This window comes from Strix aluco, chromosome 1, assembly GCF_031877795.1.
Source record: "Strix aluco isolate bStrAlu1 chromosome 1, bStrAlu1.hap1, whole genome shotgun sequence".
Lineage (NCBI taxonomy): Eukaryota > Metazoa > Chordata > Aves > Strigiformes > Strigidae > Strix > Strix aluco.
This window is the reverse complement of record NC_133931.1, coordinates 159148522-159163508: the sequence shown is the minus strand read 5'-3', so window position 1 is coordinate 159163508 and position 14987 is coordinate 159148522. Positions and strand designations below refer to the sequence as shown.

Sequence of the window (14987 nt, the reverse complement as noted above, 5' to 3'; positions counted from 1 at the left end):
TTTGTATGAAAGCACTCTGTCCCTTCAGGTGGAAGTAGTGTTCTCTGCAATGAGTTAGTGTTGTAATGATGATTGTGTAGGTCCTGAGATGAGAGGGAAAGAGCAGGTCACATGCTTTGGTTATGAGGAAGTGAAAAATTTCACATTCAGAAGAATTTTCTTGTCAGTCTAGCATAATCTTTATTCCTCATCCTTATATACTTTTAATTTTTTCATTAAAAGAATTAAACTTGAGACATTTACTTCTCATAAGTATATGTGTCTTTTCTCAGGACCAAGCTATGCCTTTTTCTATAATTTAGCACAGCAAATTATGATTTCTGTCTCCTACCTTAGGTTGAGATTGAGATAGAACTAGATCACAACATTCAAGAAAGGAAAAACTTTTAAACAGACTTTATTAAAGTTACTGAGTTTAGTATGAAGTCTAATTGGCTTTTTCTTTTCTCCTAATGTCATTCTGCCACATTTCAAACCACAGATGTGCTAAAAGGCTTTGTATAGAATGTGTTTTAAAATAATGCGTGGCTGTTTTATGACAAATGAAATCACTAAAGCACTGTGATGTACTGTGGATTTTTAAGTCATGCTTCATTTGAGAGATTAGAAATAAAGACATTCAAGACATCAAAATTCTTTTGTCAGTCACAATGTAACTAAACTTCATTCTACTGTCTATCCTGTGACAACTAATGGCAGTGTTTTTTGACTTTTCGAATGAACAAGTGCTGAAATGTCAAAAAAAACCAAGAAATGTGCTGTTAAACTAAACTACATATGACAGTAGTGTTTGTTATTTAGTTAGGTGATGCCCCAAGAAATCATGCTTAAGTTTACCATCCATCTTCAAATGGGATTCCTAAGTTTAAATGCAGCTGATATGATTCAGAATAATGATGAAATTATTACAAACTATCAAGACTGTGCATTAAAACTTTGAACTGTGACTTCTCTAATCTGGAGACACCTTTTGAAAGAAAAATGAAAAAGAATATTGGTTAGGAATGCAATTACCTAGATTTCTCTTTCCCAGTGTTCAGTTGCAAACAGCCAAACAGTCAGTATCTAAAGGGAAAAAGGAAGATACATTCTTGAAAATGGAATGGGGTACTTAATGAAAACAGGTCTTTTTTAATTCTTCACACCAATCTCTTCAGGAGGTTGCCTAACATTCAGTTTATTGATGCAAGAATTAGAAAGACTACTTCGGCACACTGTATTCTTTTTTTCTGAGGAGCTGGCAGGGTGGGAAAGAGAAGGGTGGAAGATGTTGTTCTTGAGAGAATTAAGTTGGATTAGTGAAGAGTGTGTCGATGATTCAAGCACTCAAAAACTGATGGGAGAAAGAAAGGTGAAGTTTGTTTAGTGTTAACAGTTGAGACCTGCATTAGTTTTCTTTCTGCCTCTTCAGGAGAGTTAGAAATTAAAATTGATCTGACTTTTCAGTCAAGATAGTTCAGGAAATGGTTTCTTAAGGTTCAAGGTAACATAGTGAAAGCTTTGAATATCCCTTTCCTTCAAGATATCCTTTCAAATATTTTTTTTAAACTAGTTCTAGGAAGCCCTGTTTAGGATCATAGCTAAAGAATTGTGCTATGTTGTTTTGTAAAAGAAAAAAGATCAGGCAGTAGTTGACTTCTGTTAAGTGTATATGCTCCCATGGCTATGCTGAAATGAATTGAAAGACACTTTAGGGGAGGTGCATGCATTTGATCTTTCCAGTTATATAATACCAGGTTGTATATGAGGCCACAACCCAAAAGGTAGAATCAGTTGTCGACTCTCAGTTATTGAACTGTAGAAAAAAATTCTAGCCCTTGCCCATATTCTGTTCACTGTGCTGAAAACAACCATGCTGTTAATTCTGTTATGTCCTTTGTTCTTGACTTTAATGTTCCTTAATCTAAACTGAACTGCAGTTGCCATCTGTTAGACCAGGCCCTTAAATGATCCGAGTCCTCCCTCATATGGCTGTATTGTGTCTCATTATTTATTGTTCCTTTCAATATATGACCATTTCTGAACTCTTGTTTCTATTAACACCCATATGAGGTAATTTTCTACATTAGGGCCCAAATGTGATTTGAGCTTTTCCTTCCAGGCACTGATTTTCAGCATAACAATGTTTTGTGCTGCTGCAGTCTTATTTCTTTGAAGGTGTGAGTGATCTGTTTCTTGAAATACTCTTGACATTAGCTTTTTATATTTATGTATATGAAACTGTGTTGAATAATTTGAAATCATCTCTAGGAATCCAGACAAGTTGTCCTCTGCTTACAACTTCAGTAATGTCCCTTCAGGTTTCTAACAAGTTGTGTTGGAACGACCATTTCATTATCATGTCTCTGATGACAGTTGGTTCCCTGAAAACTTTATTTTGGTCACTTCTTTGCACTGTAGCTTGTAAAGCATGTGATTTATCTATTATATATTGATTTAAAGCATTATAAACTTATGTCAATGAATATCACAGTAAGTTCACAAAATAAGTAGAGTTTTCTTCTTGCTGAATTGTTATGAAAGAGAAAGTGTATGGTTTGATTGTCTCAGAAGACAATGTCTGTAAGTAAAAATGAAAATATCCGATCAGTAATTGGTAATTAAATTTGAAGATTCATTATTATCTTGATGAAGAAACAATGAGAGAAAAAATAGAAGGAGAAAATTACTGCAGAAAAGGTTAAGTTACATTTTGGGATTGATCCTATTCCCCACCTAAATATATTAGGAAACTCACTGACTTTGATTTCAGTAGAATTCAGTCCATAAGAACACCCTCTCTTTACTCTTTTTGTACTTCTGGATATTGGATTTTTCTGATCTAAACCCCATTTTCTGCATTAGTAAGATGAGAGCACTAGAATTCGTATCACCAGAGTAACTTTACTGCAAAACTGACATTTGCAAATCTCAGGCGAGATTGTCAAAACACTCATTAACTTCAATCCCACCTACATTTTTCATTTTTCTAAAGGAATGGTAGCTCTTTTGAAGTCCATAGCAGAATTAATTTCAAATTGCTATATATAGTTTTAAACTTATATATATATACATAGAGAGATACATAAAAAAAAAAAAAAAAAGGAGGGAGAAGAAGGTATTGTCTACTGTAATTTTTTTCCACATCAATTGTATACATCAGATCTTGTGTCTGCAACATCGCTGCAAAAAAAAGCTTAGTTTAATCACATTGCTAATGACTGTTGTGGTACCATCCCACACACTTCAACAGAAATTGAAATACCAACTATGTTCTTATCAGAAAATAAAATTGGAGATCTCATAATACGAGGTGATTACGATTGTAATTTTTATTCTCCCTAGAAGCCAGTCCACTGTCTTGTATAGTTTCTTGAGTGATTTGTAGTGTAGCATATTGTAGAACACATTGCAGTAATCTAATTTGAAGTGACAAATGCACTGATGATGGTAAAAGTCAGGATGTCTGGTGAAGAGCTATCTCCAGGCTGATGTGTGAAGGAAATACATTCCTAAATGTTGATGTAATACAGTTGTCAGATAGCAGTTAGAAATACAATAGAGCCCACAGGCATCAATTCTTAACAACAAATGCAGAGCACTCGGCAGCAGATGGAGGTGGATATAATTTTTATTACATCTTGAAATGACTTCCCCTTGTCTTTGTCATAGATATTGACTTCCATTTATGTTCACTGAGCTTTCAGCTAGCTCCTTCCATGTTATGAATGCTACATATGCACTGCTAATTTAAAGAGGACATATATGAGAGGTATCAGCAGTGTAGTACTCGTCATCAGCACAGACCACTTATCCTCACTCGTCTTCCTACAAGTTCATGCCAAGTATGTGTGCTGAACAGGAAGAGACTTGGGGTAAAACTGTTGTCAGTCAGCAATATTCTGGGGAAAAAGTAATTAGCCACTATTGTGTTAGTCATCAAGAAGACAGCTAGAAGAAATGCCATCAAGTTGAGGGTTAAAGTTTCTAGCATGTCTGTTTTGCCTAGGGCTGATTGTCAGAGCACACCATGAATATTAGTGGGGACTTACGATCTTTCCCTTTGGACTTGTAAATAATGACAGTCATCAAAGGAATATGAATTATTTGATATGCTCAGGTTTTCTCAAAACCATCTTCTCTAAGGCTTCAACCAGGAACCAAGGTGTGGTTGAATATGATGAAAGTAATGATACCAGATGACATTTATCAGGGCTGTCAGCCAAATTTTAGGACATGAAAGTGCATCCATCAAAAAAGCCACTGATCTATTTCATCAGAGAGAGAGAGAGAGAGAATGATCTTTTCTGAGAAACAAAACTGTTTTCTGATTTCTTGAAAATATCTAATAAAATAATATCTTAAGAACATAAGCCCATTAATGCCAAAAAAAGTAAAAGTCTAAGTGATAACTGTAGCTGTAAAGTAAAAGGAAGAAAACATGTTCATACCCATGGAATACATGCATTATGTTTTCTGAAGTTTATTTTCCAAACTTATTTCCAGTTACTTATCATTACCAAAGATCACCTGATTTGCTTGTCAAAAGCAAGTTTTCATGCTTGAGTGAGCACCAAGCAAATCGGTGAGGAACGTTCAATAACAGGAGAAACTGAGTATTTGGAAAATAGTCGGTGGCATAGTGTTAAATACTATCACCAACATCACAAAATATGTTGAAGATGAAGTGGGAAAAATCACTTATGTTAATATTTGATTTAATAATTTGTATAGCTGGTGATCAAGAAAATTTAAAAATTCATTTCACTTTTTATTAGTGAAGCATTACTAATAATTACTAATTCTATTAGTCAACCATTTCGCTTTTTATTAGTGAAAAACAACTAGCGAGTGGGCAGGACTGTGAATAAGTCATTGAAATTGAAAGGTGTGTTTAGCAAAGTAAATTATGTGCCTTTAATTTCCTTTTGAGGAAATAGGTGGTCATTTCCATTTTTAAAAAAAAAAAAAAAAGTAATTCTTAAATTAATGAATTTCATTCTTACTCTAATATCTGTCTGAGGGAGAGGAAGTGCTTCCCCATAGAGTAATGTATAGCCTAAATTACAGGGAGCCTATTTTCTCTATAATTATATCAAATGTCTTAGCAGTTTGGATCTAATTAGATTGTTCTTAGTGAAAACCATTATGAATTCCATTAAGAATCTATGGTTACTGGTTTTCTGCGTTCTAGTCAAAGAACTTTTAGGTAGCTCCTTCACTGCTAAAAACAGTATCTGTTTTCCTGTACAATTGGAACACTCTATGTAACATTAAAAAAGAGCTAAGAAGAAAAGCATTTGAATAAAGAGGTGGTCATCTGGGAGAGCCTTATCTTCCTGATGTGTTAGCAATTAGCTGGTGTTGGTACTCTGTCCTCCAGTGGGAAAGCTAGTGTCAGCCTAACGAATGCTTCTGTGTGTATGGGAAGTATCCAGTCTCTTCCACTGAAGGCAAAAGTCCGTCCCTTTGTCTTAAAATATGGACAGTTAGAGGGGAACAGAGGACAGAGTGGGACAGGTGCTACGTTTTCAATGCATACATTACTTTCCTGGTTCACCTTGCTACAAAAACAGCTTCCTGCAAATCTACATTGCATTCTGTTCTTCACTTAAAACTAGGGTTCAAGAGTGTTGTTTATAAGGAAAGTATAATGGATCCACCCCACATTTATAGCACTCATCTCAATGAGAGAATTCCTTTTCTAAGACTTCACTAGTAAATCATTTTCTTAAAATAGGGCTAAGAAGTGTTTGGGGTTTTTTAAGTGATCTTTTCAAAAATCAGTCTGTCTTAGAATAAATTAATAAAGGAATAATGCAGACTGCCCCAACTTTCGATATGTCTGAAATTAATTGAAATCTGTGCACAGGATTAACTTTGGATAAAAATAGAATGCAGTTAATCCAATTAGCAATGATGCTTTACCTAATTGTGATTGTATATTCTTCAGTCAGGTCAGCCGATCAGGTAATTCTTGTCTTCTCATTGTTATTGTGATATAAAAGGAAACTCTATTGCTGCCCAGCCCAGCTCCTTAAACTACATCACAACTGAGAAGTCTCTTGGGTTTTATGAGCTAATGATGTGAGATTGACCATAAACATGAAGATTTCTACTGTGTACTTTTTTGCTCGACTCCCATGTCTTTTTCCAAAGTTCTGTGGCTCTATATGTGTTTCCAATTCTAGGCCAAGCCCAGCACTTATATTGGCTAACCGAACTACTCACTGGACTAGGGTATTATGACCAGCCTCAAAGAAAACACTACACAGTGGACTAAGGTGCAGAAGTACATTATCAGAGCCTCCAGGAAATGGTGACTGTCCCATGCAATATCGCAAACAACCCCGGTTTTTTTCTCCCTTACTTTAAATTTTTCTTACACCCTTTTCTGTAACGCTATTGCATTTTTGTAATTTAAAACATACTTGGATCTCCTTTAAACACTAACTTTTAACTTCCTGTTAATATGTCTGCGATAAAGAAATATTATGAGAATACTATAATTATCCTTAAATTATTAATAGCTACTCTCAACATGAATTCATTTTAATACAGTTTTTAATTTGAATAACAAAGGTCATAAGCACATCGAATATTTTATCGATGATGCTACTTAACAGCATTATAATTGTGAAGTGTTGTCTGCTCTTCAAAGGTGTGTTTGGCTTACAGAAGTCATATACACAGCTCTGACCAACAAATTGATTCTAAACACTTGGGATTAGAAACAGCCATATGTTATGCTTTCTTAAAATAATTGCCAGTGTATTAGGGGAATGCTCGTACCAATATTGTGGTGACTGTAATTGTCAGGAATATATTTCAAATTACAGTTAACTAGGCCAGATTTTTCACTTCCGTGTACCTTAAATGAGATTTCTGTGTATTATTGACAGAAAATGAGAGGTAGCTTTTGTTCCAGATTTTGATATATTAACTATGACTACCACATTCAGTTCTCATGGGTTCTCATGGGAATAATTCTGTAAAAGGTGATAATACAGGTATTTGAGTTACTATGAATTATCTGCACTACCTTTTCTGTTAGAGAAGTTGGCTGCAAGCAGGTTACTGATTCAATCTTTCTGAAGAGTGGTCTCAACTAACAAGCAGTTTTTGAGAAACTGGAACCATAAATGAAGAAGTTGGCATTATTTTCAATCTATAAATGTGTAGTTGATTTCCATGGGAAGTATTATCACATTGACAAATAGTTAAGACTAAAAGGGAAAAAGCAGTTTGTAATCAGCACACAATACATAAGGTTGAGATTTGTGCCTGGCAACATTTTCCTTTAAGTCTTTCCAGACATCTTAAGGCCAACCCCAGTAACATAACTGTATGAGATGCAGGAGTCTGCTCTTGGTGGGGAGGGGAGAATGGATTTTTGGCTGTGTCCATGTTACACTGTCAATGTGTTTTTCCAGCTGAGGAAAGACCCTGTTGTCCCAGACTGTCTCAGTCTGTGCCTCGCGGCAGAGCTTTTTAGTTAAATCAGAAAGATGTGTGAAGAGTGTAAAATCCACCAACCAAACAAAGAGCTTCCTTCCTGTACACCAGCCATGGCTTTTTCTCTACACTCTCTCTGTGCCTGACCTGTGGGCACAGATCTTTCAGCTTCCAGATTCTCAACAAGCCAGCTTGCTGAATGTCAAGGAATTGTCAGCCTCTATGTGTCCCTTGTGCCTATCCTATGTGCATTGTGAGTCTGACATAACTGATTTCAGGCTTGCCAGTGAGATTTCCCTGTGCATCGGTAAGTCAGTAAATTTTTCCTTACTATGATCAAGTACTTTTCAGTCATTTGAGCCACTCTATCAACAAGTTAGTTGCAGGTGAAATGGGAGCTAGAGTTCCTTCCAATAACTGGCCAGGTGTACCCTAATAAATTTCCCATCATCTTCTAGACAGCAGGAAGAGATTGAGATGCTTTTCTAGAAATGGTTGATGACTGTATGCACATGCATGTATATATACACATATATGTATCTATACATTACAAGGTGCAACAAACTTTTATCCATTAGCAGTACTTGTACTTCAACCGAAGGATCCTGAAGTGGTTCAGAGGATATGTTTGACAGACACAAAAGCAATCTAGGTCCATCCATGAGTACATTTCTATCTTCTTTCATACAGTGTGCCACGGTAAAGCCTGAACCCCTCCCGCTGGGAGGGAAAACGTCAGGGCTGGCTTAGCTAGAATCCAATATCCAAAAGGAATGTCCTTCACAGACGTAATGCCTAATGCAGCTCCTATTGCTAATAACATTCCCGTGGCTTAGCAATACTCTAGGAGTCTTTGCTGGCTTGAAGATGAAGCTCTGCCTGGCCTAGTATATGCCTTACTAACACGTTAGAGCTCTTACATGTTTTCTGCCAAAAATGAGACATTTCTATCAGTGAATGTATAAACTATCTCAATCCTTTCTTGAAAATGAATCTGCAGTAAATTTCCATCCCAGGCTCTCAGCAAAACTGAGTTGTATTCTCTGTACAACTTGACAGGTGACAATTATAAATTTATTCTCAGTACTTGGGAGTGGGATTAAAGCAATACAGAAATAAGAATTCCTCTTCTTCCTTTCCCCTGCCTTTTCTTTTTTTAATTATTTTTTTTTCTTGCTGCAAGAATAGTATTGTGTTTGATATAGAGCTTTGGACTAAGGATATGAATATTAACATAATAACCATTTTGCATCACCTGCTGAATTTAATCTCATTTGGCTAGTGGTACGTACTCCCTGTGGAGGATCTGTCCACTTTGCTTACCTTATCTCTGAACATTTGATTAGAAAGACTTGCACCATATCAGTTACGAACAACACACGGGTCCACATGACTCCATGTAATCCAAAATAGCCTGACACTATGCAATGAAAATTAAGGCTAGAAAATAAGGTGGAGTACAGAGTCCTGGAGATAAGAATAATCATAACATGGGAAGATAACTTTACTCTGGGTCACACCCAAACCTCATCAGTAAATGTAAGCACATTTCTGTGAACTTGGTGAAGAACCACCAAAGCACTTCTGAGTATGCCCCAATTTATCAAAGTATTTTCATGTAGTGAAAATAATGAAGTACAGTATCAGGCCACAGGTTTTAGAATGACTCAGGGATTTGCATTAACAGGTATGAGATTTACATAGATGAATCAAAAACATACTGCTATGTACTATATTTTATGGTTTTTATTGCTGTAAGGCACATCTGTCAGGTGAATTAGTATTCTCTGAAACTGCCAGATGATCTCCCTGGAGAATCTGTTCTTGTGATAAATACAGCGAAGTTAGGGGCATGGCATGTTTTAGTCTCTGCATCTCTGGAAGGGTGACTGTGGTCAGTGGTGTTGCTCTACAGGAACAGCTGAATTGTCTGGGGCAAATGCCTGGCTGGCTCATCTGGGAAACAGGGCTTTTGTGCAAGCCGGTTCAAGGCACCAGAATATATTCTTACAGATTTTTTGAAGGTTCCACATTTCCTATTCCAAGTCTAAGAAACATTTCTTTGACTTGTCCCTCAGTATTAGAAGTATATTAAATGACAGAAAGAAAATTTAAAAGAAAAACAGAAAAGCAATATGTGAAAAGAACTATACTTGATAAATGTTAGTGACAAAACCTGATTCACTTCTAGGAAGCTTTGTAGTAATATGCCAAAGGATAATCTATAGAAAATAGAGATTTTTCTGGGTTTTATTAACAGAGGAGGATTGACCTATTTCAGTCCTTGGCTATTTGAGATGGACAATATGAATAGTAAGTATCAGCTGAGATAGTGGGTTTTTACACTGGTAGCTAGTCAACTTGTATTTAAAAGTTCTTCACACCTAAGTGATAGAACAGTATTCTTACAGGAAGACAGTATCACTAATATTGACTGAATTCTTCATTGTTTTAACTCTGAAACCCTATGTCTTTCTCAGATAATATTTTTTTCATTTTGGTTCTGTGTAATGTCCCTCTAAGAAAAAGTAATGGTTGGGCTATAACACGAAAATTGCTGTGACTTTTCTTTATTTCCTTTCTAAACTACCTTCCAACTTCCAACAAAGAGGAGTGTGGAGTGTGTTGTTTCATTATTATGATATCTCATCTTAAATCTCCTCTGCTAACTACAAATGACACACAGTAACACTTCTAGTGACTTGCTGTGTAGTAGTTTAAAGCAGTATAATGCATACAGAGTCTGTTGTAGGCTAGATATTACACACTTTTTGCATGTGCAATAGGCTGTGGGAACTGTTGAGATACAGCCAATGCTGCTGTGTTTCTTATCACCAAAATGAGGTTGTCCTTCCCCCTTCCTTTTGTCTTTTCACAACTAAACAGAAGCTTTTATATTTCCATTGCCTCCTACTTCGATTATTTCTTATGCTGATATCTGTACCATAACCACAATCAATGAGGTCATATGGTCCTGCTATTGTAAAATATTCAAGTGTCGATAAGCAGTAATTTTGGTTTACCCTTGGAACACAGCTTGGGTAAAAATGTGGAAACCTTGATAAACTGCAGTGTTTTCAGTATTAATCACTGAATTATGCAATTATGTAAGAATCTGGTGCATCCCTGTTGTTACAGTACTGCAAAGCAGTGTTGCTCTCCAGCCCACGGCAACTTATCATGCACGGTGAATCTTCCTCATATAGAAACCTTGAATTTTTAGTGCATCAGCCTTATGTCCTTCTAATCAATTTCTGATCAAAGCTAATCCTTATTAGTTCCTTATGTCACTATTAGCATCAGTCGTTCGAGGAAGTCTCCTCACACAGTATATTAATTACCAAATCTACAAAGGTAATCAGGGTTTTGTCTTTTCATCAGTTCACAGATGTTGGAACTATGCTCTCACACGATGACTTTTCATGTGCAATGCCCTTCTTCCCCACTACCCCCTCAAAAAATGTGTTGCAGAACATTTTTATCTTTTGTCAAAGGCCTAAATTTATTTTAATTCAGTTCCACTGTCCGCTTCTAACCAATTGTCTTTTCCCCCCTTCTTTCAGAGGATAAAGTATGGACAACTGTGTACCATGATCTGCAAATGCAGACTTCTATGGGAGGCAACAGCCTGGAGAAGTTATCTGTGCTGCAGCTCAACTATAGTGCAACTATGGACCAGATCTCTGCCATTACCAGTAGTGCTGAATACTGCGAGCAGTTTATCTCCTATTCTTGCAAGATGTCCCGGCTGCTGAATACACCAGGTAGGCTGAGAATGGGATATCAGTTAAATACAGTGTTAAAGAACTTTATCTGAACAGTTCAACAGGTATTAGACCAGTCCATTCAGTGAACATACTTCTTTGTGCTCCTTCATTAAAGTTCACAAAGAGGTAAATAATTGGAAATACAGAAGAAATTATTTTCTTAGGAAGTTTTGCCTGTTTGCTTACTGCTAAAATGAATTTTGTTGCGCCATGAATCTGTGTGTTCTCTCACATCTGTTGCTCCTTGAGGAGGCTTTTTGTGAACAGGGTAACTTTGAAAGTTTAATCAATAGGGACATTGAAAAATTGCTCTGAACTTCATCCTGGTTTTCTGGTTGTCAGTTTTGGTATGTTACAGTCAGCGAGGGCAATGCCTGAATGAGGGTTGGAATCTTCCCACTAATATCTCTGAAGCAGTTTCTTAAACACGGAGTATTTGTGTGTAATGAGATGCCTTACACATTGTAGAGATTGTCAGGGTCAGTAATGTGGTTGTGTGAGAAACACGATATGCTGTTACCTGTATGTAAATTCATTATAAGTTTCTCTTTTGGATGTGTAGCTTTACTGGAAGAGAACAGTCCTAGTGGTGTTTGCTGTATGTGCCTCCTCAACAAGTCTTACATGTAACTGATAAAGACAAAAGTATTAGTTGTTCCAGAATCAGTAAAACAGCACATAAAGAATGGATTCAGTTTTAGAAATTCTTTTAGTATGCACATAGTACTTCATCTATGCTCTAATTGTGTATGATAGCATTTGATGTTAAATAAATCTTTAATGGTACTTAACGAAGACTGGGTTATAAGTGGAAACATATAACACATTTTTGTGATTGTGAAATGAGTTCATTGTGATAGGAGCAATTAAAATGCATTTCAGATGAGACTAATGGCTGGGTGCTTACAGTGTTATACTTTAAGCTGCTTCCCCTCATGAATTTATTATGGTGTATTGTCTTATGGTGCTATAGATAAGGATTCATTTGGCATGCATGTGCATCTTATCCCTATTTCCATAAGCATTCCGTTAGTTAATAGATACTGTAATGCTTGTTACTTCTCTCCCTCCTCCCTGATGTTTTTGAACTATTTCTAATGCATGGTTTGTCTCTGTTGCTATTATTTTGCTTAATTTAGCGTAACACAGAGACTCTGCAAAGTGGAAAATGATTTCTTCTTTCTTGGGCCTTAATGTAGAGGATCCTGAATCATGTTCATAACTAGAAACATTGTGATTAGACTCTGCTGATGATACAAGCTCTATGCTTGCATATGTTTCAGAAAAGTAGTATATGGATGTATGTTTGGGCAGGTATTTAGAAGGCAAATTCACTTGGGGATGGAGCTGGAGATAACATGCATAGAAAGCTCATAGTTTACACAAAGTAGTGTTAGATTCTCCTTCATTAAATGTATAAGACTATTATTGCAGGACCAAATTGCACTTGTTAGTATACATCTATGTTATAATAAAAGAAATGTATACTGTAATTGCAGATGTTTGCCCTAGCTTGTAGATTTAAAAGAACAATTAAGCAGCACACAAAATAATAACTTACTGAAAATTTCTTTAAGGAGTAATCAATTCCAGATGTTTGTATTTTTAAGCTTCTTAAAAATGTTTGCGTGTATTTTGCAAATACCTCTTTCTTCACATTTTCACCTTTTATATGGAATGATAAATTCTCTTAGAAACTTTATAAGCCAGTTTTTTGGACTGGAAAGTGAGTTTCTGGAGATATTCTATGAGGTGGGTTTTCTTTTTCCTTTAAGTAAGAGAAAGAAACGACAAAGGCAGATCATTTTAACCTAAACAGTAACAAAAAAAATCACACTGCAGTGTTTGTATAACACCTATAAGGGTTTGTACACATAGTACAGCAGTGATTTGTGTGTTAGTGGGGAACAGACCAATACATTTTCTTTCTAAGCTATGTGTTCTTGGCTTCAGTCTATGGTTTCTAAGCTAAGGAAGCAATTTTTCATACCTTTCTCTGTTTCTTTTTCTTTTTTTTTGAGAATTGCCTTATTTGCTAAATATATTATGACATGCTATTCATGTCGCAGCACAGCTCCAAGTATTCATGTGGCTTCTTCCACCATAGAGCTTTCCATATACATCATTGCAGTATGGTGCCCACATAAAGAAATGAAAAAAAAAAAAAAAAAATCAACATTTTTATATTCCTCAAGAAGTGGATTCCTGGTTGTATTGAAGCCAGTGGTAAAACCTCTGTAGACTTCATGGGATCAGGATGGCATTTGTGGCCTTGATCATAGGTGCTTTTCTAAGTCGGAACTTTTTCATTACACCTTTAAGTGTTTAAGTAACCACTTAGAATAGACTAGTCCTTTAGTTTTAAATTGCATCGAAGAGAACAGAGGTAACAGAGAAGACAGTGCAGCAACTCAACTTTTCCACTTTTTTGTCTCTTGGGGTTCACATCACTTTACAACATGATTCCTTCTCAGGAAGAAATTGCTGAGTTAACATATTTAAACAAATCAGGACCAAAGCCATTTATTGATCTATTAATGACAAGTAATTAACTAGCCATCAGTGAACTGTAGCTTTTGCTGCTTTTAGTTATGAATTTTCTGACAAGGTAAAAGTATAGAGAATTGCACTAACATATGGACTGCTGCTAATAATAGCTTAAATAGTTTTTTTTTATGCAGTAGAAACTGCATCAAAATTCTGTGTTTGATGAAAACCTTCATATTAATAAACCTGCTTTGTTGTGGGGTTTTTTTGGCTGCAGGCTTAGTCGTCAAAGAATTCTCATTGTCACATGTTTTGAGAGCGATGCATGAAAAGGAGTCTGTACAAACTAAGAATTCTCATTATTTTGTTATGAGTTTTAGACTTTGAGTCTTTATTCCTCCAGGTCCATGTCATCTTTTTTCTTAATCATGGGCTTTCATCCAAGAAAAATAACGTGTACATCCCAGAGAACAGATTAAAATCATTGCCAACAATAAGGATTGGGAGAGATTTTACAGGTCACAATGCCTTTCCGCTTAGTCTGGAGGGAATCCAGTAATAAGATGTTCTATGTAAGTTAAATCATAAGTGACTTCTGAAAGCATACCTGAGAACAGGAATCTCATAAGACTATAGGATAATTCAGGTTCGAAGGGACTGCAGAAGGTCATCTGGTCCAATTTTCTGCTCAAAGCTGGATGAACAGTCCTTGTCTAGTAGTAAGTGAAGACTACCTGGAAATGCAATTTTCTTTCCTTACCGTTTTGGGTTTGTTTTTTTGTTTGTTTTGAATTTGCAGCCCAATATGTTTTAAATTATGTTCAGACCTAGAGGTCTGTTTCAAAGCCTTAGCAAGATCATCAGAAAAACAAAACTAGTCAAGATAGCTTGGTTACTTTCTTAAGAAAGCGCAAAACCAGGCACCTGTGCTGAAAGTCACCGTGTTGTCACAATAAACAGCAAAAGTATAGGAATGCTGTAAATTTCTGGGGAAACCGTTTTCAAGCAGGAAGCCTGCAGTGGATGCAGTTGTCACACAGTCTTTGTCAATTATGTACTGAGGAAATCTGTTCCTGTTCAGTTCCTGACTCGATACAGATTTCCTCTATGACTTTTAACAATTTATTTAATTTTTTTTTTTTTCCAGTTCAGTCAACATGGGGCTGACTCTTCTTGTTGTCTATATTGTCTATTTAGATAATACAATTTTTAGAACAGTAATTCTTTTGCAGTTATTAGCATGCTAGAGGCTTGATCCTGGCAATCCAAGTAACTATTACTGTTAATAAATGAATGAAA

At 36.0% G+C, this 14987-nt stretch overlaps 1 protein-coding gene across 1 annotated transcript in view; it reads left to right on the top strand.

Annotated features, from left to right (window-relative positions):
* Positions 1–14987, top strand: part of CNTNAP2 (contactin associated protein 2) — a 1208164-nt gene that overhangs the window by 830631 nt on the left and 362546 nt on the right. The window contains exon 13 of the mRNA XM_074842898.1: positions 10998–11198. Coding sequence (XP_074698999.1) covers positions 10998–11198 — 201 coding nt within the window. The remainder of the gene's footprint in view (positions 1–10997; positions 11199–14987) is intronic.